At 41.3% G+C, this 20,343-nt stretch overlaps 1 protein-coding gene across 1 annotated transcript in view; it reads right to left on the reverse strand.

Moving 5' to 3' along the window:
- The window catches only part of LOC124878841 (sodium/hydrogen exchanger 3-like), a 34,282-nt gene that overhangs the window by 5,080 nt on the left and 8,859 nt on the right, over positions 1-20,343 (reverse strand). Inside the window, exons 2-14 of the mRNA XM_047382973.1 lie at positions 7,595-7,897; positions 5,491-5,651; positions 4,851-4,929; positions 4,581-4,758; positions 4,177-4,397; positions 3,882-4,084; positions 2,637-2,726; positions 2,490-2,560; positions 2,288-2,417; positions 2,054-2,199; positions 679-802; positions 403-576; positions 9-51 (exon numbers count right to left, since the gene is read on the reverse strand). Of these exons, the coding sequence (XP_047238929.1) occupies positions 9-51; positions 403-576; positions 679-802; positions 2,054-2,199; positions 2,288-2,417; positions 2,490-2,560; positions 2,637-2,726; positions 3,882-4,084; positions 4,177-4,397; positions 4,581-4,758; positions 4,851-4,929; positions 5,491-5,651; positions 7,595-7,897 (1,923 nt within the window). The remainder of the gene's footprint in view (positions 1-8; positions 52-402; positions 577-678; positions 803-2,053; positions 2,200-2,287; positions 2,418-2,489; positions 2,561-2,636; positions 2,727-3,881; positions 4,085-4,176; positions 4,398-4,580; positions 4,759-4,850; positions 4,930-5,490; positions 5,652-7,594; positions 7,898-20,343) is intronic.

The following is a 20,343-nucleotide window of genomic DNA, read 5'->3' on the forward strand; positions in this document are numbered from 1 at the left end:
AAACTAACCTTCATCACCAGAGTGGCAGCATTTATTCTTTCCATTCAGCATCTGCAATGGAAACACAATTCAGACTTTTATTTTTTAGACAAACGTATGAAATGTTAATACGTTTACTGATATAAGTCAACAGAAGTGGCTTTAAAAATGTATTTTCTGGAAATTATGAAACTTTTAAATCAATAAAATAAATAAAACTGAGGATTCATAATTCATTGCATACTAAGTGAAAAAGAATGACTTAGTAGGTCATATATCCATAAGACAGAGCGCCAGTTTAAAGGTTAGCTGCTCTTGGTTTCACATCATTTGAAAGGCATTAAATGGTGAAGGAGCAAACACATCTCAGCCTTGGAGCATTTTTCATATAAACGTTTTTAGTAAACAGAGAAAAGCTCAGACCTTCGGCTGCTGCTCTCTCTTTGTGTGCTTAGTTATGGTCTTTGGTGGAGCAACGCCCATCTTTCCAGACTTGAAGGACTCCAGACGATTCCTCATGGTTCTCTGGAAGATCTCCTGCACCTCATTTTCATCCTGGTTGATGTCGAAGTGTCTGCGGCTGAACCTGTGACGGTGCTTTGGACCGGAGAACGAGCAGATGTGAGGACAGATTAAATCTGATAGTTACTTATGTGTGTTTGATGATGTGTGCAGCTCCAGCCTGATGGACATGTTTACCTGCTTCCTGCCTTTGTAGAGATGCTGCTGCAGAAGGTGATGAGAGTTAATTTCCTCTGCTCCTCGGAGTCCTCTCATGTTCTGCTCATGCATCTCCAAGCTGACTGATGATATCGTGTCTCTTCTGTAGAGTCAGTGGTCAAAGAGGATCATTACTGGTATTACTGGTATTATATTTACTTTCAGGGGGAAAAGGAAATTCTGACAACACATTCTGTTCAAAAATATCTGAGCAGTTCTGTTTGTTTACCTTTAAAATGCATTATAATAAAAAGAAAGTACACCCTCTTTTTAACTGTAAGGTTGTAGCATTTAAGCAAATATTAAAACCGACGTGGTCCTAAAATAATTAAAACACAATAAATTTAACACAGTCATTATTTATTATTAAATGATCAATTAAAAATTGTAAAATGAGAAAAACTAAGTACACCTTTGCAGCTAATCAGATGCAATATTATCTGATCATCATCAGTGTGAGAACCTCTGTAAAAAAAGGAGTTTATCAGTTTGCTGCTCTGTAGCATACAGGTGTGTGTTAACACAATACCAAGGTGGAAAGACATCAGCAATTAACCTTAGAGAATCAGCTGATGCGGCCCATCAACCTGAGAAGGGTCACAAGGTCATCCCTAAACTATCTAAAGTCCATCATCCTACAGAGACGAAGATTCTTCCCAAGAGGAAAACATCTCAGACATCTGCCAGTCTTCCCAGGAGTGAACGTCCCAGCAGATTCAGCCCAAGGTCAGAGCGTGAAGAAATGACCACAAACCCAAGAGCTCCATCTCAAACTCTACAGGCCTCAGTTGGGAGGTTAAAGGTTAAAGGCCCTGACACGGGGCCAGTATGGTTCTTGGAAGAGTTAAAGGAGAAATAATTTCTAAAATCAAGATGGCAGCAGGACTTAGGTTCCAAAGCTGCATCTGGATGAAGGACAAGACTTCTGGGACAATGTCCTCTGGACAGATGGGACCACAGTAGCGATATTGGACCATAATGAACAGAACCATGTTTGGAGAAAATCAAACCCAGTAGATCAGCACAAACACCTCATAGCAACTATCAAGCACGGTGGTGGAGGGGTGATTATTTGGGCTTGGTTTGCAGTCATTGAGAGGACCAGAGAAGATAAACAGATGTCCAATTGTCTCTCAGTCTCCTTACAGGATAGACACAAGACTGGAGAAACATCTGTGGAGCTTTTTTACTTGAATGATTGTTGATAGTTTAATACAAACTTTGAAAGACCTTCAGAGACTCCGGAGAACTGGTCATCTAGAAGATTCAAAGAACATCTGATGGTTTGGAAGAGAAACATAAAGAAACAAGGTTTGGAGTCAGGAGTCAGGACATTGTTAAAATGTTCTCTCACCTCATCGCTGAAGCTCCATCCTGCTCATCAGCCATATCAGCCATGATGTCTGGCATGGCATCTGCAAAGTCTTCATCAAACCTCTTCTTGAAGTCAATGAATGCGCTTTCATTGCGGATAAACTCCAGAGAGCCTCTGCGCTCACCCTGAAACAACACAAGGCCGGGATGATGTTTGACCATCTGCAGCCTCACTTTGAACAGAAAACCCCAAAGGACAGAGCGGGATCCTCACCTTGGTCACGTACTCCATAGCATCCTGCAGGTTCAGCTGGTGGAAGACGTTGAAGAGGTGGTCCTGCTTCTTTCTTGCTGATGGCTTCAATAACAGCCACGACATCCACTTCTCCTCGAAGTTCCTCCACCTTCAAACAGGAATGCACTGTAACTCCTGAGTCTGATGATGACTTTAGAACCAAGCGGACTCCCGTACTTACTTGTCCCTCATGTAGTTGTGTCCTATTTGTCCTGAAATGTCCTCAATAGCAACCAGCATGTGATCAAACACCTGAAGCAAAACAAATGACATCTTAAGCATTTCAGTGGCTTATAGCTCAGTGATCTGTGTTTATTCAGATAGTTACCCTGTTCTGCAATTTTTCTATGAGTGTGAGCTCATTGATGGCAGCTCTCTTTACTTTCAGCCAGTTGACCAAAGGTTTCATCGTCACTCCCTGCCAGGCAGGCACAAATATACAAGATAGTATGAGAATCAAGTCACCAAGTATATGAGGAGCAATTTATGCCATCATTTATCTTCCACTTACAAATAGTCTCCCACAAATACATTTTAATTTATCATCTTCTTTTTGCAGCAGCCAAATTTCACACAAAAATGAGAAAATTCCACCTTTTAAAATGAGGAAAAGATCACGTTGAATAAAATCATTGGTGACACAATTATTGGCGCCCCTGCAATTCCAAGCTTGAGCATATAGAGAGAGGGACCTTTTGCACACCAGAGCTCTCTTCATGTCTGGGGAGCGAGAAGGCCAGGGAAGAAGCTTGATTTCGTGTCATCAAACCATTTCTGTCTTGTTGCCTCATGAAGACCCAGCCAGACGACCTTGATTATTTTAAATGTCCTGGTATTTTAAAGAGTCCATGAAGCCGTGAACTGTAACGAGGTTCTTCAAGGTTGACTTTGCAACAGACACAGGTCCGCAGCATCACACATCCTCCACTCTACTTAACAGTGGCCATGAGGTTCTTTTCCACATACATCCCTTTGTTTCACAGCAGACCCACCTGAAGCTTTTGCTATTAAAAACCTGAATCTGATTTTCATCAAACCAAAGGTTGCAGCTCCAGTTAAAGTCAGAGCAGAGTTTAGAAAACTCCACGTTTACATTTGTAATGGTAGGACAGGTAGTTTCCTTATTCTGCCAAAGAGCCAGTAACAGCATGTAAATTACTGATGTTCTCTAACAATGAACTTTGGAGATTTGTTTTTGCTTCCCTTCCTGTCCAGCTTTGCTTTTAACAGATCCAGTTGGCGTAAATGTTTTAATTATTCCACTGACTGTAGCTATGGCGAAGGAAGCCCATCGCAGCCATTTCTTCAAGATGTTGTTCAGTACAAAGTCATACAGCTGCAATAAAAGATTTATTTATTGTGAGGATTTTTATACATTTTTACCACATTTATATTTCCTAGTTGGAGGAGAACTTCCTGTTTTAGTAAGAACTTCCTGTGTCGCTTACTGGATGGATGGAATGGATGAAAGAATAGATTCAGATGACTGTTTATGTAATAACTCTGTGAGAGGAGAGAATAAAAGACCTTCTTACAAGCAGCAACAACCAAACATAAAACTTTGAGCGCTGACCTGAAGAATCACAGTGAAGTAGACGACGATGAGAGTCGTGCACAACATCAGGTTCTTCTCCTTTATCTTTGTCTCATCCAGCATTGCTGCCAGCCCATAAGCCACAGCCCCTCGCAGGCCACCGTAGCCTAGAATCAACTGCTCAACAAAATCTAGCGGGACGAGTCGGTACCTGTTCAGGATCCAGGTGAGGAAAAACACACCTAGAACACAAACACGGAGTGTCAGCTCTGTGACCTTTAACACTGGCTTGTTTTTCCTCTCAAACAAGATGACGGCAGCTGAAAACTCTCACCGATGAATCTGTACACGAAGATGAAGAGCAGCGTGAGGAGGATGAAGCCTGTGTTCCACACCCAGATGGTCTTGTCAATGGCAGAGATGCCGAGGAAGACAAAGATGATGGTTTCCGATCCGTTGGCAAAAACCTTCATGGCGCAACGGACCGTTTGGACGGAGTTTTCGTTCATGTTTAAGTTGATGTACTTCTGACAGCAAATACCGCAGAAAACAATCCTTCACAGCAGAAACAAGGACAGTCAGGGAATCTAAACATATTTCAGCCAAAACTGGATATCTTTTAGCTCTTTTGGCTCAGTTAAGGTTCTGGACTGATCTGTGACTGGGCCAATCATTCAGAGCCAAATCTGGGCTAAATTCTATCAATAAAAACCTGATTTCTTCTTCTGGAATACTCACGAAAGGATGGAAGACAGCGAGAGCATCTCGGCCGTGAGGTAGGCCAAGTATCCCAGGACGAAGATGAAGCCCGGCTCAATAATCTGGACGTTTTTGGTGAATCTGGTCAACAGAGAGACCAGCAGGCCGAACACGAAGCCTAAGAGGGAACCCCCGAATGCCACCACGAAGAAGGAAACTGTTGAAATTAAAAGAGGAAGTTCAGGTTCCCTGAATTAACAGGATTTACCAGACAGATCACCCCTCCTAAAAACCAATTAAATATCTCACCTATTCCTTTAATGATTTCTTTAGCATCAATTCCACCTCCTCCAAGAGACACAAATGCGTCAAACACGTTGAAGAGCACCTAAAAGATGGAAAAACAACAGATGAATGTCGGACTGTGGAGTTAGAAGCTACCGTGAGGGAGAGATCCTGTGGTCGTTGTTTGGATGTCCTTCTTGTTTCTGTCAGGGAAAATAAATATTTTAATGCGTATCTTTTGTAAAAAACGTTTTACTGTTATTGGTGCTTATGGCTTGATAAAATATATCACAATAAATATGCACAAGACTACAGGACAGTTTAATCCCTTCAAACTCTCTCCTTGAGAGGAAGTTCAACATGTACGCTTTAAACCCTTTTTTAAATCTCCTGATTTTCAGTTTTTAAACATTTATTCCCAAGAGAAGCATCTGGTTTCATCTGTTAAACTGATCTAAATCAGCAGTTATTATTATTCTTAATATAGGTTTTCCAGGTCCAGTTACTGAAACTAAGTGACAAAGCAGTCAAAGTCTAAAGGAAAAACCCTGAGCAGGACCGCTTTAAAGTCTTTGTCTTTGGATGAAGAACAGAAAGAAATGAGGCTTAGGTTTGAAATGAGCAATTTCTATACCAACCACCCTACAGAGAACTGAATACGAACCACTGTCACGCCGTCGTTGAGCAGCGACTCTCCGAACACCATGATGAAGAGGACCTCATTGACATGGACCTGCTCAAACACGGCGATGACGGCCACAGGGTCAACAGCGGCCATCAGACTGCCGAACAGGAGGTACTGCAGCAGCCCGATCTCAATGTCGCCTGCAAGACGAAGGTCGGGGAAAATCAAGCGGAGATTCTAGAGCTGAGGATTCAACCTGAAGACCTTCTACCTGGGAAACATCTGAGTATGAACTCATCTCCTGCTCAGTGCTGGAAGGAACAGTCCTAAAATTCACCAGAACTTTAAGGCAGGAAAATATGAATAATTTAGTAAACATGTTGGTGAAATAAACCCTAAACACATTTTCTACAGTAATATTTTTATATTTCAGATATACGATCCAACTTTTCATATTAACGTTGGTTATTTAAATCAAAATGCCTCAATTAATCATTCAGCAATCTTTCTAAAATCATATTTATGAGTTCAAAATGTTTATTCATTTTTAATGTTCAATCCTTCTTTTAATTTATTATTCATAATTAATTTTAAATTGGCTTTTTAAAAATATATTTTCGTATACAGTATAGATTCAGAGCTATTTATTTAAATGTTCTAAAGTGGATTCATTATTCATGAATTATTTGTTCATTTTATTCAGTAAACGTCCCTTACCTAAGTTTAACATTAAAAAATAAATATTCCTTTTTGTTTTCAGTACTTTATTTTTTAATTATCATCAGACTATAACAGTGTGTGACGATAACACTCCTGTTTAATTCCAAATGTTCAAAATCCCGTTTTATCCTGTAAATTATGACCTGAATGTCAGCAAGTTAAAACGATCATTTCTAATTTTAAATTTAGTTTAAGGATGTTTAATTTACTCTGTTGTCATATTTATATTTGAATATCACATTTAATTTTAGGAGAGCTGAATTTAAAACTAAGTTTTGTTTAAATTAATCTTTTATATTTATAAATATAAAAGGTTGTTTGGTTCGACTCTTATAAATTGTGCCTCTAGGAGGCGCTGTTTTCTTCTTGACTTGGACCAGGCGAACCCAGCAGCTTTGGTCGGGTCCAGCAACACAAACAAGGCAGGCTATTACAGAGGGAAGGAAAAACGACATGTTACTTATTTCTATTTATGAAAGCCTCATTTAGAATTAAACATAACTGTAAATATAATTATATCAGGCGACATTAGTTTGCTGTGAGGCTGAGGAGCATCCAGGTCTTCGGGAGATAGAGACTGGTTGCTGTGATTCCAGCTTATTCCCATATCTGCCCATATTTATGCTGACTACATAATAACACCGCTGTCATACTTTCAATGCTATTATGCTACAGATTCACTACTTATAAGAGAGGTCTGTAGGGTGCAGAAGATAAGATGTGACATTTTTAATCCTTGGTCAGTATTTATTTGACCCTCCTGTCTCTCCGTAGATGTATAAAATCCTTCATTTCTCAGGTTTTTCAGTCCCACTTCTCAGTGCTAAACATTTTTCATACATCCTCCAAAAGTCACATGAAATAGTTTGTTTTGAGCATCATCGTTTTTACTGACGTACATTCAGGTCATAATTTACAGGATAAAATGTGATTTTGCATTTCATTTGTTGAAGTGGAAGGCCATAGCTACACTGAACATTAGGAGTTAAAGTGAGATGCTGTAACTGAGCTGCTGTGTTAATATTATCCAGGAAATGAACATAAAGTGGACAGGAGTGTTATCTTTAGTCTGATGGATCTGTGGTTCTGATGCTCTGCATCTATCGTTTGCTCTGTTCACACAAACTAACACGATCCTCTAAAGGGGAAAGCTGTAGCTACATAAGAAACAGCGCCTCCTACAGTGATGGTCACAGAATTATGTTCCTGCTTAATGAGAAACCAGAATATATAAGAACCCCAGGAAATCCTTGTTGTTTTAGCTGGTTCTGGATTATTTCTGTCTGAGGAACCTCTGGCTTCCTAAGCCATGTTTTACCAGCTGATCCAATAAAAACTACAGGAACTCTTCAGGATCCTCAGGTTTAACCTCCCATATGCTGCCCTCCCTGTGTGTGAAAAGTGCTTAAAGAGGCTCAGTTACCCATGGCTCCGCCCTGGTGACACCCCCACAGTGACAGCCCCAAGCTGGCAGCGTTCCAGCAGGTCCCGATGATGGCATAAACCAGGATGCCCCCCAGATTGGTGAAGAAGAGCTTGTTCGGCATGCTGTAGCCCGCGTCCAGGATGATTTGGGGCAACAAGTAGAAGAAGAACACTCTTGGGCTGAGCGCGAAGGTCTGGACCTTGTCTGCACCCCAGATGATCCCACCCAGGATGAACCCAACACAGATGAGCAGTGCACTCTCTGGGATGTAGTTGGTCACATTGTGGTTGGCCTCGATGACTAAAGGAGAAACACATGGAAAACACATGACTTTTTACTTTAGATAGGACATATCTTCTCATGTTTCTAATCAAAGCCCAAAAAGGTTTTTAAAGCGGTCTTTGGAGCTCTTTTCTTCACAGCTGATTTCAGGAGACACACTGGGACCCTGAACAGAACTCAGCACACAAAGCAGGGTGTTGTTAAGGTCTTTAGGCTCAGTTTGATCTGAATTCCTTCACCTCAGAACAAACAGAACATAATTATGACCGGGTCCAGTAGAACACTAATTATGGAAGTCCTCCATCTCTCTTTCAGAAATCATTTCAGTCATAAACCCTCTGTACCAAGGCAGCCTTCGGTGGCTCCATTTACAGTGGAGGTGAAGGCTGAGTAAGAGTATGGTGGAAGCCATAATTGTTCATTTGTCCACATTTGGTCCATCTCCATGGACAAGTAGGGGTGGGTCAAGCCTTGCAGCAGCAGCAACCATGAATCTCAGTCTAATGACATCTGACTGCTTTAAATAGCCTCAGCTGTTCCAGGACCATCTATGAACAACATACACTTTAATAAATACTAATATAATAATAATACCTTTTATTTATACTGTCTTTATATTAATACGTATTATTTATTTCTTTTAGGTGACCTTACATCATAAACATAAAAAAGAGACAATAAAAAAAAGCAATGAAATAAAGTAAAATGATACAAAAGTAGATAATGCAGCTGGGATCGGACAGAGTTAGCTAGTTTAAACAGATGGGTTCGGAGTTTGTGGTATTTTGTGGTAGTCTGTGGTAGTTTGTGGTAGTTTGTGGTAGTCTGTGGTAGTTTGTGGTAGTCTGTGGTAGTCCGGTAGTTTGTGGTAGTCTGTGGTAGTTTGTGGTAGTCTGTGGTAGTCCGGTAGTTTGTGGTAGTCTGTGGTAGTTTGTGGTAGTCTGTGGTAGTTTGTGGTAGTCTGTGGTAGTTTGTGGTAGTCTGGGGTAGTCTGTGGTAGTCTGGTAGTTTGTGGTAGTCTGTGGTAGTCTGGTAGTTTGTGGTAGTCTGGGGTAGTCTGTGGTAGTCTGGTAGTCTGTGGTAGTTTGTGGTAGTCTCTGGTAGTCCGGTAGTTTGTGGTAGTCTGTGGTAGTCTGTGGTAGTCTGTGGTAGTCCGGTAGTTTTAGGTGACCTTACATCATAAACATAAAAAAGAGACAATAAAAAAAAAGCAATGAAATAAAGTAAAATGATACAAAAGTAGATAATGCAGCTGGGATCGGACAGAGTTAGCTAGTTTAAACAGATGGGTTCGGAGTTTGTGGTATTTTGTGGTAGTCTGTGGTAGTTTGTGGTAGTTTGTGGTAGTCTGTGGTAGTTTGTGGTAGTCTGTGGTAGTCCGGTAGTTTGTGGTAGTCTGTGGTAGTTTGTGGTAGTCCGGTAGTTTGTGGTAGTCTGTGGTAGTCTGGTAGTTTGTGGTAGTCTGGTAGTTTGTGGTAGTCTGTGGTAGTCTGGTAGTTTGTGGTAGTCTGGTAGTTTGTGGTAGTCTGTGGTAGTCCGGTAGTTTGTGGTAGTCTTTGGTAGTTTGTGGTAGTCTGGTAGTTTGTGGTAGTCTGTGGTAGTTCGGTAGTTTGTGGTAGTTTGTGGTAGTCTGTGGTAGTCTGTGGTAGTCTGGTAGTTTGTGGTAGTCTGGTAGTTTGTGGTAGTCTGTGGTAGTCCGGTAGTTTGTGGTAGTCTATGGTAGTCTGTTAGTCTGTGGTAGTTCGGTAGTTTGTGGTAGTTTGTGGTAGTCTGTGGTAGTCTGTGGTAGTCTGGTAGTTTGTGGTAGTCTGGTAGTTTGTGGTAGTCTGTGGTAGTCCGGTAGTTTGTGGTAGTCTATGGTAGTCTGTTAGTCTGTGGTAGTTTGTGGTAGTCTGTGGTAGTCTGGTAGTTTGTGGTAGTCTGTGGTAGTCTGGTAGTTTGTGGTAGTCTGTGGTAGTCTGGTAGTTTGTGGTAGTCTGTGGTAGTCTGGTAGTTTGTGGTAGTCTGTGGTAGTCTGTGGTAGTTTGTGGTAGTCTGTGGTAGTCTGTGGTAGTTTGTGGTAGTCTGTGGTAGTCTGGTAGTTTGTGGTAGTCTGTGGTAATCTGGTAGTTTGTGGTAGTCTGTGGTAGTTCGGTAGTTTGTGGTAGTCTGTGGTAGTTTGTGGTAGTCTGTGGTAGTCTGTGGTAGTTTGTGGTAGTTTGTGGTAGTTTGTGGTAGTCTGTGGTAGTCTGTGGTAGTTTGTGGTAGTCTGTGGTAGTTTGTGGTAGTTTGTGGTAGTCTGTGGTAGTCTGTGGTAGTTTGTGGTAGTCTGTGGTAGTTTGTGGTAGTCTGTGGTAGTCTGGTAGTTTGTGGTAGTCTATGGTAGTCTGTTAGTCTGTGGTAGTTTGTGGTAGTCTGTGGTAGTCTGGTAGTTTGTGGTAGTCTGTGGTAGTCTGGTAGTTTGTGGTAGTCTGTGGTAGTCTGGTAGTTTGTGGTAGTCTGTGGTAGTCTGGTAGTTTGTGGTAGTCTGTGGTAGTCTGTGGTAGTTTGTGGTAGTCTGTGGTAGTCTGTGGTAGTTTGTGGTAGTCTGTGGTAGTCTGGTAGTTTGTGGTAGTCTGTGGTAATCTGGTAGTTTGTGGTAGTCTGTGGTAGTTCGGTAGTTTGTGGTAGTCTGTGGTAGTTTGTGGTAGTCTGTGGTAGTCTGTGGTAGTTTGTGGTAGTTTGTGGTAGTTTGTGGTAGTCTGTGGTAGTCTGTGGTAGTTTGTGGTAGTCTGTGGTAGTTTGTGGTAGTTTGTGGTAGTCTGTGGTAGTCTGTGGTAGTTTGTGGTAGTCTGTGGTAGTCTGTGGTAGTTTGTGGTAGTCTGTGGTAGTCTGGTAGTTTGTGGTAGTCTGTGGTAATCTGGTAGTTTGTGGTAGTCTGTGGTAGTTCGGTAGTTTGTGGTAGTCTGTGGTAGTCCGGTAGTTTGTGGTAGTCTGTGGTAGTTTGTGGTAGTCTGTGGTAGTTTGTGGTAGTCTGGTAGTTTGTGGTAATCTGTGGTAGTCCGGTAGTTTGTGGTAGTCTGTGGTAGTTTGTGGTAGATTGTGGTAGTCTGTGGTAGTTTGTGGTAGTCTGTGGTAGTCCGGTAGTTTGTGGTAGTCTGTGGTAGTTTGTGGTAGTCTGTGGTAGTCTGTGGTAGTTTGTGGTAGTCTGTGGTAGTCTGTGGTAGTCTGGTAGTTTGTGGTAGTCTGTGGTAGTTTGTGGTAGTCTGTGGTAGTCTGTGGTAGTTTGTGGTAGTCTGTGGTAGTCTGTGGTAGTCTGTGGTAGTTTGTGGTAGTCTGTGGTAGTCTGTGGTAGTGTATCTCTGTTACGGAGATGGAGAAGCGGTGTGTGATGATATGGGCGGCTGAGTTTTGGACCAGCTGTAATTTATAAAAGGTTTTATGTGGAAGGCTGAAAAGACGAGAATTACAATAACCTAAACGGGAAGTGGCCAGACTGGGAACAAGAATAGCAGTAGAGTCAGGAGTGAGAGAAGGATGGAGACGATTGATGTTACAAAGATGGAAATAGGCAGATGGAGTGACATTACTGACGTTTGCTGTCGAGGATGACACCCAGACTCTTGTCCTGAGGATAGGGAAAAATGGACGAGTTATCGATAGCAATAGAAAAGTTATGAAGTTTGTTTAATGTAGATTTTGTGTCTTCCAAGAGAAGTTCCGTTTTATTTCACTATAATTTAAGGAAGTCTGAAGTGAACCAGGATTTTATTTCAAGGAGGCAATCGGTGAAGGACGAAGGTGGGAGTATGGAGTTAGGTGTGGTTGAGAGGCAGAGCTGGTTGTCATCTGCATAATAGTGACAGTGTAAATGATGTTTGTGCAAAATCTGACTAAGGGGAAGGAGGTAGATGATGAACAACCCAGAACAGCACCCTGGGGGACACCTGGGCTGACAGGGACTGAATGGGAAGTCAATGATTTTAACTGAATGTACTGAGCAACGCCTAACAGGTATGAATAAAACCAGTTAAGATGAGTATTTGTGATGCCAAGAGAGCAATGTTTGTCGAGCAAGATGGTGTGTGAGATTGTATCAAAGGCTGCAGTTACATCAAGCTGGAGAATGGATTCTGAACCACAGTCACCAGCAAGGCGGAGGTCATCAGTGACCTTAAGAAGTGCTGTTTCAGTGCTACAAAGGGGACAGAAACCAGATTCTAACTGTTCATATGACAACAGGTATGGAGTTGAGCAGCTACTGCTTTTTCAAGAATTTTGGAAATGAATGGAAGATTTTAAATTAGATGGAGATCAAGGTTACTGGGCTCTGAACCAGGTTTCTAGAGTATTGGGGTTACAACAGCTGTTTTGAGGGCAGAAGGAACAACACTAGTGGTAAGGAAAGAGTGTATAAAGTCTGTGATGAGAGGAGACAAAGAGGAGAGGGTAGATTTAACAAAGATAATAGGGTCTAATTGGCAAGATGAAAATGTTGATTTTTGAATGATTTATGGGCAAGCTGAGTACAGAAAGCGAATAAATGGGGACAAATGAAATTTGGTCAGATGTAATTGAAGCAGAGATGGGTGTAAGCTGTTGATGCATATGTTCTATTTTAGAGGAGAAAATGTTACCAAAGTGTTACAGAAATCATAGGAATACAGGTGGAAGTGAATCCTGTGGTTTTATCAACTCTGCAAGTAGGGAGAAGAGGGCCTTAGAACTACCTTCATTTGAACTGATTAAACCAGAATAATATATGGATTTGGCTGCAGAAATGCAGTCTTTGTAATGAAGAATATGATTTGAATGCACAGTGAGACCAGTTTTCCTATAAAGTCTTTCAAGTTGACGTCTGTTTGCTTCCAATCGTCTCAGAGTGGGAGTGAACCAAGGTGCAGTATGAGTGAACAAAACAGATCAGGTTTTGAGTGGAGCAAGATTGTTCCAAAGGTTATGAAGGGAGTTGCTGTAATGTGAGAGTGATTCATCTGGGGAAGAAAACCTGCCAACACTTTAAAGGCTACTGATACAAGAAGATAAATTGTCCAAGTTGATGTCCCTAATTTTAAGGAAATGTATATTGCGAGGAGGATTAGATTTGGAGAGTAAAAGATTAACACTGAATGATAAAAACATATGATCTGAAAGAGGAAGAGAATCTGCTTTGCAGTCAACAGGTGTAACACCTGAGCAGCAGTCCAAACTATGTCCTTTAACATGTGTATGAAAATTGATATGTTGCTGCAATCCAAAGCTGTCCAAACTGGATATGAAGTCTTTAGTGAGAATATTATTTGCATTGTCCATGTGAATGTTAAAGTCCCCCAGAAGTATCATGTTTGTGAGAGTGCAGAAAGCTGCATCAGGAAGGTGGAAACGGTGGTAATAAAACTAAAAAATACATTGTAACATATACTGTGTGTACAAGTTACAATGATTGAACATTTTATATTTTAACTTTACACCTTAACATTATTACAACACCAAAATCCCCAAAGTCTCTAATCTAATGGCCTCTCCCGGAGCCTTTAAATGGTGTCCGGACCCCCAGGGAAGCATTGTCCAAACACCTTTGAGAGGACAGAACAGACAGGTGAGTAATCACATCTTAACAAGCAACATCTTCACATTCACACTTTTACCTCAAACATTTGCTCAGGTTTTCCTAAGCAGTGGACCCCAGCCAGCCGCGATGAGCAGCCCCAGGAGGCCCCTGGGGGTCCGCATGAGGGAGAGGAGGGTTAATTCAGCGGAGAACAGTCGGGATCGGAGCCTTCAAGGCCAAGCAGAACTACTATCCATGGCTTGTAATGAAAAAATCAGGTCTGGGTTGCTCTACATGCAAGGCAGCGGGAACTCTAGGACCAGAGGAGACTGGTGAAATGAAACTGGCTAAATGGGTGTCATGTTTAATAACCTCATCTGCCTCTGACACAACAAAGCAGCAACGAGCACTTTGTAGAAAAATATTTGAACATGCTTGGACCAGGAGTCACTTAGTGGCAAAGATCATATTTAAAAAAGCAAATATGGGACAGACTATAATCAGTGCTCAGTCTGAACAAATAGCCACTATGAGTCGGATCTCTCCACTGCATAGACCGGCCCGGACTTGATTTGGGTCGAGTACTGCATTCTCATGTTGCATGTGCGAACATACAAAAACAAATTTAGTAGAAATGAAAAGAAAACTCTTTGGTTGAATTGTGGAGTGTGCGCCAAAACGTAGCCTCTTGCTGGACGAGTTCAGCAGTTTAAATCAGAAAAGCACATTTATTATATACATAAGAACACAACTACCAGACAAACCAAGTAACACATTTACTGAACTGGTTGAACTAGATAATTTATCTGTAGAAGGCATTGTGGGTAATTTCTTATCCACACTGGAGAGCGTGCTTTTTGTCTAAAACTCTCATTGGACTTACATGTGACAGCGCGTCTGTTATACAGTTAGACAGAGATGTGGTGTTGCAGGTAACCTTCAGGCTATTTTCCCTCATATTACTGTGTGGTACTGCTCAACCCATAGACCTGAGCTCATAGTAACTGACGTGGTGAAAGAGATTGAGACAGTCAGTCATTTTAAAATACTGATGGACAAACTATATTCTCGTTATAACACATCAAACAACAACCGTCTGGACCTGAGAGTGTGCATCCAGTTTGGATGTGCAACTATGCAAAATGGGTCAGATTTTAGACACAAGGTGGGTGGCCTCTAGTTTTAGGGCAGTGGAAGCAGTTTGAAACAACTATCCAGCACTTCACGAACATTTTAAGTCTGCATCAGAAGGTTCCACACACGCTGGTATAACTAAGCAAACGTACAAAGTTCTTGCACTAATCATACGTTCCCCTGCTTTTGTGAACAATCTGGGAATGATGTGTGACACACTGCAGGAGTTATGTGAACTTCTCTTAAACTGTAAAAAAGAGATACTAGAATAATCTCTGCTCATAAAGCAATTTGTTGAGCAATCAGAGTATTTGAAGTGATGTCGGAGTGACCAGGAGGCTTTTCTGAATTCAGCAAGCAGGGGATTGTTAGTGACTCTTTTCAAGGCATTACAATTACTGAAAGAAAATCTAGTGTGTGGCCAAAAACTTAGAGCAGCGCTTGTTGTCCCACGGTGGGCGCCTATGCGATAAAAGTGGCAATGATCGTTTTATCGAGGAGCTACAGGTGCTTCATCCTCAGCACTGGCCCGAGGACACAGATGAACTCTATGGACAAACTGAAATTGAGTGCCTCTGTCTGTGCTTCAACATAGACTGTCTGCGGGCAGTAACCTGTGCCCACAGAGAGTACGTTGAATCAGGAGGAAAATACATTCGGGATGAATTGAAAGAAATGTTTACAGCTGTGAATACTATCCTCACATCAAGCACTGAATTTGAAAGGGGCTTTTCCCCGATGAACCTGATTTGCACCCCAAACCGAGCTTCTCTACACACTACCACCACCTCTCACCTGCTCTTTCTAGATATTGTCGGATCTTAATAAATATTCAATAAATAATTAAAATGTCTTGGGTGCAAATGGTTACTGATGTGCTTTAACTGCTTGAAGTGCTAGATAAAGTGCATAATAAAGTGCAAAGGTGCCTGTAAAGTGTCGTATGCCACAACCAGTAACACCCATAAAGGGAAGCCGGCTCTGATAATTAATTGCAGGTGGAGACAATAAAATCCCACACAGCCGGGACCTTTTCAGTGTGGGAGGTGTGATTATGTAGCACTTTCAGTCTATCCAAGCAGTTCTGATCAAAACAATGATGGCTTTTAAATGGTACATGGTAAATGGCCTGAACTTGTATAGAGCTTTATCAAGTGCCTAGAGACCCCAAAGTGCTTTACACTACAATCAGTCATCCACCCATTCATCCACCCATTCACACACTAACGGTGGTGAGCTACAATGTAACCACAGCTGCCCTGAGGCAGACTGACAGAAGTGAAGCAGCCATACAATCGGCACCACTGGACCCTCTGACCACCATTGGCAGGCAAGGAGGGTGAAGTGTCTTGCCCAAGGACACAACGAGTGAGACAGACGGAACTCGCAACCCACTGATTACAAGACAAACTCCTACCACCTGACCCACAGCCGCCCCTGCTGCTGGATGCAGACCATGTGTCATCACTATATCACTCCCTCAGCCTGCGGCGCCTGCAAAGCCGGCTCGCCATGATGCAAGACAGATGATCTGATCCAATGTGATCATATTTTTATTCTGCTGGCTTCTGGTGAACATGTTTTTAGAGGCAAAAAGTCAGACATTTTATCAATAAAAGACATCAAGTAGAGCATTTCCTTCCCTCTGCCTAAAAACACAGTGTTTTTCTTTCTGATCTCGGTGGAGGAGGAGGCTTTTTCTCTGTCTCCTGCACCCTCCCATATCTGCCCTGCTTCAACTCTGCGTCTTGTCTTCTTTTTAGAGCCTCTTCTTGCATATCTTCCAAATTCTTAGTTATTGATTTGGTCAGCTGGTCTCTCAATGCAACTGATCAAATTTTCTCGAGGAGAAGACAGGGTGAAGGAGAGTCCTCTTGTCCAGACGGGACGTTTTTCTCTGGATACACGATGGACTCCTGGTAGAAGTGGAGGATTGTGTGTTTGTCGATAATGTCAGTCGAGGATGTGGAAGATGTGTATATAATTGGATGTTTGATATCAGGATTTATGCTTTTTGGAGTCAGCGGTCACCTGGTATCAAGAAATTCGGAGAATGTCAGCAGCTGTTCTGGCCATTGTAAGGCTGCCTGGCATGTATGATGGGATCTTCAGAGCGATCAACACTCAGACTGAGATGTTACGTGAGCTGAATCGCAGACTGGATGTGATCCTTAGGATCGCAGGCAGGTTGCGGTTCCTGGACTCGGGTGAAATGGGATAAATCTTGGAGAAAGTTGTTCGCTCGGATCTGGCGAAAGACCAGGAATTTGGCTGTTTGGATTCGCCTTTGAGAAGAACCAGTGAGACTCTCAAGGCTGATGGAAAATTAAGAGTCAGCCTAACCCAAATAATTATTGTTTTTCTAAATCTGGCTCCCCTGCACGGCCTTGATGGCTGGCTATCTTCAACTTCTCCTGGAAGTTATGTAAACATGACGCTCTGCTCCCTCTCTTCCCTGAGGACATCTGTGGAGCTGCTCAGAACTTTGTGGCCGGTTGATGAACCTTCCACAAACCATCAAGGACAATGGCCTCTGTGACAGTGCTTCATGGACTTACTTGCACACACACACATGCTCAAGATAAACATATGCACCCCCTCACACCACCTTCACCGTTCCCAGCATGATGTTGTTTTGTCAACTTGTTGCTTCTTTGTTCTGAGGTTTTTTACAATCTCAAACTGTATCCTGCTAAGGATAAAGTGTGAAATATGATTTTTTTCCCTCTACTTACCTAATGTGACCTCTTTTCTCATCTAACAAGAACAGCGCCTGTGAGTGGGCAGCAAAGCCTCGGTGACCCGTCCCCCCATTGTCTTGTGTCATGATGTATGTTTGGATGGGTTGTACTGGAATTATAATTTCCCCTCAGGGATCAATAAAGTATCTTTGAATTGAATATTTATCGCCATTATCCCAAGCTGTGAACATCTCCCAGAGTTCTGTTCAATCCATAATCTGAACATGGAGGGAGGATGGACCAACTGCAGACCTACCAAGACATGGATGTCCACTTAGACTGGCAGCCTGGACAAAGAGAGCATTAATCACAGAAGCATCCAATAGGCCTATGGTAACTCTGGAAGAGCTGCAGAGATCCACAGCTTAGGTGGGAGAATCTGTCCACAGGACAAGTGGACAAATTCAGGCAAATTAGTTGTGCAAGAAGAAAGCCCCTGTTGAAATAAAGTAAGGGAAAGGTATGTTTGCAGTTTGTAACAAACCATGTAGGAAACACAGCAAACATGTGGAAGAAGCTGCTCTGATCAGAGAAGACCAAACATGGACTTCTTGATCTGAATGTAAATCCCTGTGGAGGAAACCTAGCACTGCATCGCAGCTCCCCATGGTCAAACAGGGTGGTGGCAGCATCATGCTTATTATCAAAACAAATTATTTTAAATTTAATTAATAATACAAAATAAAACAAACAATAGACAATGATCAAATAAATAAAAAACAAAAATAAATTAACACATAAAACAAATAATCAATAAAGCATAAAAGCTAAAGAAATTATATAATTTAATAATAAGAAAAAAACAAAACAAGCAAACAGACTTGCAAATGAATCTTTATTTATAATAACTAAATTAAATATCATGCTACAACTCTATGACGACATTGTTTGATTTTCTCCGTGGCAACAATTTGTTTAAGCAGGAGCTTAGTTATAAACTCTGTCTGGCATAAATTAAGCTGTTTTCCTTTTCTTCCTGTGTCGTATTTTGTGTTGTGGAAACATTCTGTTTTCCTCACATTAAGCAGGAACTTTAGAGTAAAAATAACTAAAAGCAGCATTTGAAATGAGTTGGTAGAGGAGTGATTTACTCAATGTTTGATCTGTAACTGAACCACATAGGTACAACTTTATGAAGTTGAAACATGTGCAAATGATCAACTGTTGGTCCGAGAACACATCAATTTGTCCTGATTTATGATTAACCAGCAGAAAGATGTATGAAATTATTTAACTTTTCCTTTTGCAAAGAATTATTTCACTTCACAAGTGAAGCTGTTTTATAAAACTGTTTTATTTCACTTCTTGTTATAATCTGACTCTAGACTGAAAAGGTGTAAAAGAAAAACTTTAAAAGAACTTCAGGAATCCTGGAGAACTACTGATCCAGAGCTCTTTGAAAGACTGAGAGGAAAATGAAAAGAAATGAGGGATAAACCAGGACTCCACCCCATTAAAGTACACAAACCCCCATCCTCATGAAGCTTATTCTGCATTTTAATTGTAAGATTTAAACATTTTTCATAACCTTTGAAAATCGGATTTTTCACATGGAAATTTAAAAAATGTGGTTTTGCTGTTTAAATGGGATTGTTTTTCTATTTATAAGAAAGAGGAAAATAAATGAATAAAGTATTTTTGTTTTTGTTGATAAAGTAACTTTTCAGACTGAAATGCATTGGTATTTTTCAGGCTTCCACATTACTTACAGAGTTTACCCAAGAAAGACACCAGTACCCATAATGCAATGAGGTAAGGGAGCTCCACATGGTGCCATTCAAGGGAGATGATGGTGATGGTGGTGGTTGTGGAGATGTTGGTGAGTCCATCATTGTGTTCATGGTGGTCTGACCTCAGATGGGATTCCTGAGTCGTCACAGCTGAGATGAAGCAGATCAGGAAAACCGAGTCCAGGATCCAGGAACTCAGATTTCCACAGCGTCTCATTGGGTAAATCAAAGCCACAGACTAAAAATCTATAGATTTCTGCACCACAGCTGCAATGAACTGCTTCTTCTCGTTTTATCTGATTTTCCTCTCACTGATTTGTTTTTATCTCCGTCTGCATCCTCATTCCTCAAACACTGTCTGCCGTGAGTTCAGAAAACTTCCAAACCTGGACTCCAGCTTTTACTACTGAAATCAGAGTGGGAGTAACTGACGTCTCTGGTTATTCAGTCACGCCTCACTCTGTTCTTTCCGGTCCCTAATGGACCCGCTCGGCTTCATGAGGACAGTTTTTCAGGGGCAGCATGTGTATGATGGAGCAGAGGTCATCGGTTTGGTGCTGGACGGACACCCGTCTGTCTGTTTGGGAGATTTATACGTATTTTTCATGCCTCAGTAATGATTGACCTTCCTGTTTCTCAATCTTGGTTCAGGACTCTGTTCATGTGAGTGAAATAATTGAGCCACTTTCACAGATTTTCAGAGCAAACTGGGATAGATGCCACAGAGCTGTGCTCAGGTGTGTGATTTTTTTTGTTAAAAATGTATTCATTTTAATTCAGTTATTGAACTTTGTATTCATTTTAATGTACCATAATTAAATAGATTATTTTAATGTAGAATTTATTATTTTTATATTTTATTATTTTCTGATGTCTTTTTTTGTTGTCATTTTTAGCATAAATCAATAGGATTACAGTACCATAGCTCTCTCTGTCTTTGGAGCCCATTTCTTTGCAGCTGATTTAAGGAAATGTTTCACAAATCAAATGTAATTTTAAGTTATTTGTGATCAGCACACATTAATTCAGGTTTGACAGGAAGAAATCATCAAAGCTGGTCCTGATGACAAAATTAGCACTAGAGATGCTCTTTTTTTGTTTTCACAAATATAGAATAAAGTTTAATAAAAGTGGCACTGTGTTCAAAATATTCTGCGTTCAGAGTAAAATCGTCCCGTTTCAGTTTATTCAATAGATGGAGATTTGGAACTTCACGATTAAATGCCGTCCCTATTCTTTAAAACAATCTGAAATGGTCCGTTTTAGGATCCCAGCCGGATCTCTTTCTTTACGAAGTTCTCCAAGTGCATGAGTGGGTTCCCTCTGGGTACCCCAGCTTCCCCTCACAGT

Source organism: Girardinichthys multiradiatus, chromosome 13 (genome assembly GCF_021462225.1).
Source record: "Girardinichthys multiradiatus isolate DD_20200921_A chromosome 13, DD_fGirMul_XY1, whole genome shotgun sequence".
Taxonomy (NCBI): domain Eukaryota; kingdom Metazoa; phylum Chordata; class Actinopteri; order Cyprinodontiformes; family Goodeidae; genus Girardinichthys; species Girardinichthys multiradiatus.